This window comes from Limulus polyphemus, unplaced genomic scaffold, assembly GCF_000517525.1.
Source record: "Limulus polyphemus unplaced genomic scaffold, Limulus_polyphemus-2.1.2 Scaffold9756, whole genome shotgun sequence".
Lineage (NCBI taxonomy): Eukaryota > Metazoa > Arthropoda > Merostomata > Xiphosura > Limulidae > Limulus > Limulus polyphemus.
Genome location: NW_013675366.1, coordinates 23,144 through 25,080, shown reverse-complemented (window position 1 = coordinate 25,080; position 1,937 = coordinate 23,144). Strand labels below are relative to the sequence as shown.

At 33.5% G+C, this 1,937-nt stretch overlaps 1 protein-coding gene across 1 annotated transcript in view; it reads left to right on the top strand.

Moving 5' to 3' along the window:
* Positions 1 to 1,019: 1,019 nt before the first annotated feature.
* The window catches only part of LOC106476077 (rho GTPase-activating protein 32-like), a gene marked incomplete at its 3' end in the record, with an annotated part of 22,987 nt that continues 22,069 nt past the window's right edge, over positions 1,020 to 1,937 (top strand). Inside the window, exon 1 of the mRNA XM_013936750.2 lies at positions 1,020 to 1,112. Within this exon, the coding sequence (XP_013792204.2) occupies positions 1,102 to 1,112 (11 nt within the window). The remainder of the gene's footprint in view (positions 1,113 to 1,937) is intronic.

Here is a 1,937-nt window from a genome sequence, read left to right as displayed (position 1 = left end):
AAGGTAAATTCGTGGTTCTCGTAGATTCTGTACTAGGCAGGTTAGAAGATCCACCATAAACAAACTTCAATTCGTTATACACGTGTCAAGATAAACTAAAATATTAGTTGACCACAAGCTTGGAACTGTTTTAAACCTGCAGTAAAAAAACGTAAACATAAAATACATCCATGTCGTTCGTGTGTTTACAATCTTATGTAACTTAATACTCAATAAAATAAATAGTTTGTGTTCATCCAAGTTCCATCTTATTTTCATACGACAGTTATAAGATTATGAAGAGTTTTAGGCTTAGATAAGCACACAGGGAGTTTTTTCAAGTTCAAATATGGTTCAAGAGTTTTTAGGCTTAGATAAGCACACAGGGAGTTTTTTCAAGCTCAAATATGGTTAAAGAGTCTTTAGACTTAGATAAGCACACAGGGAGTTTTTTCAAGTTCAAATATGGTTCAAGAGTTTTTAGGCTTAGATAAGCACACAGGGAGTTTTTCCAGTTCAAATATGGTTCAAGAGTCTTTAGGCTTAGATAAGCACACAGGGAGTTTTTCCAGTTCAAATATGGTTCAAGAGTCTTTAGGCTTAGATAAGCACACAGGGAGTTTTTTCAAGTTCAAATATAGTTCAAGAGTTTTTAGGCTTAGATAAGCACACAGGGAGTTTTTCCAGTTCAAATATGGTTCAAGAGTCTTTAGACTTAGATAAGCACACAGGGAGTTTTTTCAAGTTCAAATATAGTTCAAGAGTCTTTAGGCTTAGATAAGAACACACGAAGTTTTATCACGTTCAATGTGATTCAAGAGTTTTTAGGCTTAAATAAGCGCACAGGGAGTTTTTTCAGGTTCAGATATGGTTCAAGAGTTTTTAGTCGCTGTTGCGTCGTAAAAATTAAAACGCCCTAATAACGATCATAAGTCAACAAGTTGTGTTACGGTGGCGCTGTCATCTGTAATTAGCTCCACAAAACAGCTCGTTACTCTACTGTATACATGCAAGAAGAAGAACGTGTTTCACAGCCTAGAAGAAACTGTCGTTTAAAAGTTATTTATTGTAACCAGTTAGATACAGTCTAACGAAGAACGGGACCATTAACAAGCATTACCAATGATTTTAGGGTAAACCTGTTTATTTTTTAGATATCTGTGTTTTCAATGAACCAGCTTGCATGTTTCGTTTTTTTTTTTAATATTCAGTATTCTTATCTTTGTATTTTGATGTACCAAGTTGTAAGAACGTACGTCGCCATTAAATCAAACAATCATGACGCAAGGCTTCTGCTCGTGGTATCGTGTCTCAAAACGAACCATTTTTTTATATATGTTAACTTACTAAAGTTCTATCTTAAGCCTCGTTTCTCTGATAACATTAATGTTAAACAGCAGAGCGATATGTAAAATATTTTTTTGTAGGGAGTTTCAAAGTGATTAATATATCTGCAGTAGTATGTCGTACATGATTTAATTTACTTTTCTGTAATATAAATAAATGTGTAGTTCAACAAGTTTTGTAAACGTTTATTTCAATTAATAACATGGATGATCTTAAAAGTTCATTCTGTGAGTTTCTTAATATTCCTATTGGCTTAAACATTCTGTCAATGCGCGTGCGCAACACTTAACAAAGTTTACGTATTTATAAATATGTTTTTTTTTATATATAATAGGGCTCTACTTCCACGTGATTTTTATTATAATTTATAAAACTAACCATAGGGTGGCGTCTATATTGTTTATATAAATTTTCACGGAAACTTTTGGACAGATGATGAGGACCTTGTTACGTCATTCCTGTTCTGGTACGATGAACATTCGTTACACCTCTATCGATGCAGGATGATATTAATGTTCTTGGTTCCAGAACATTCGTTATATTTCTTTTGTTTTGCAGGATGATATTAATGTTCTTGGTACCAGAACATTCGTTACACCTCTGTCGATGCA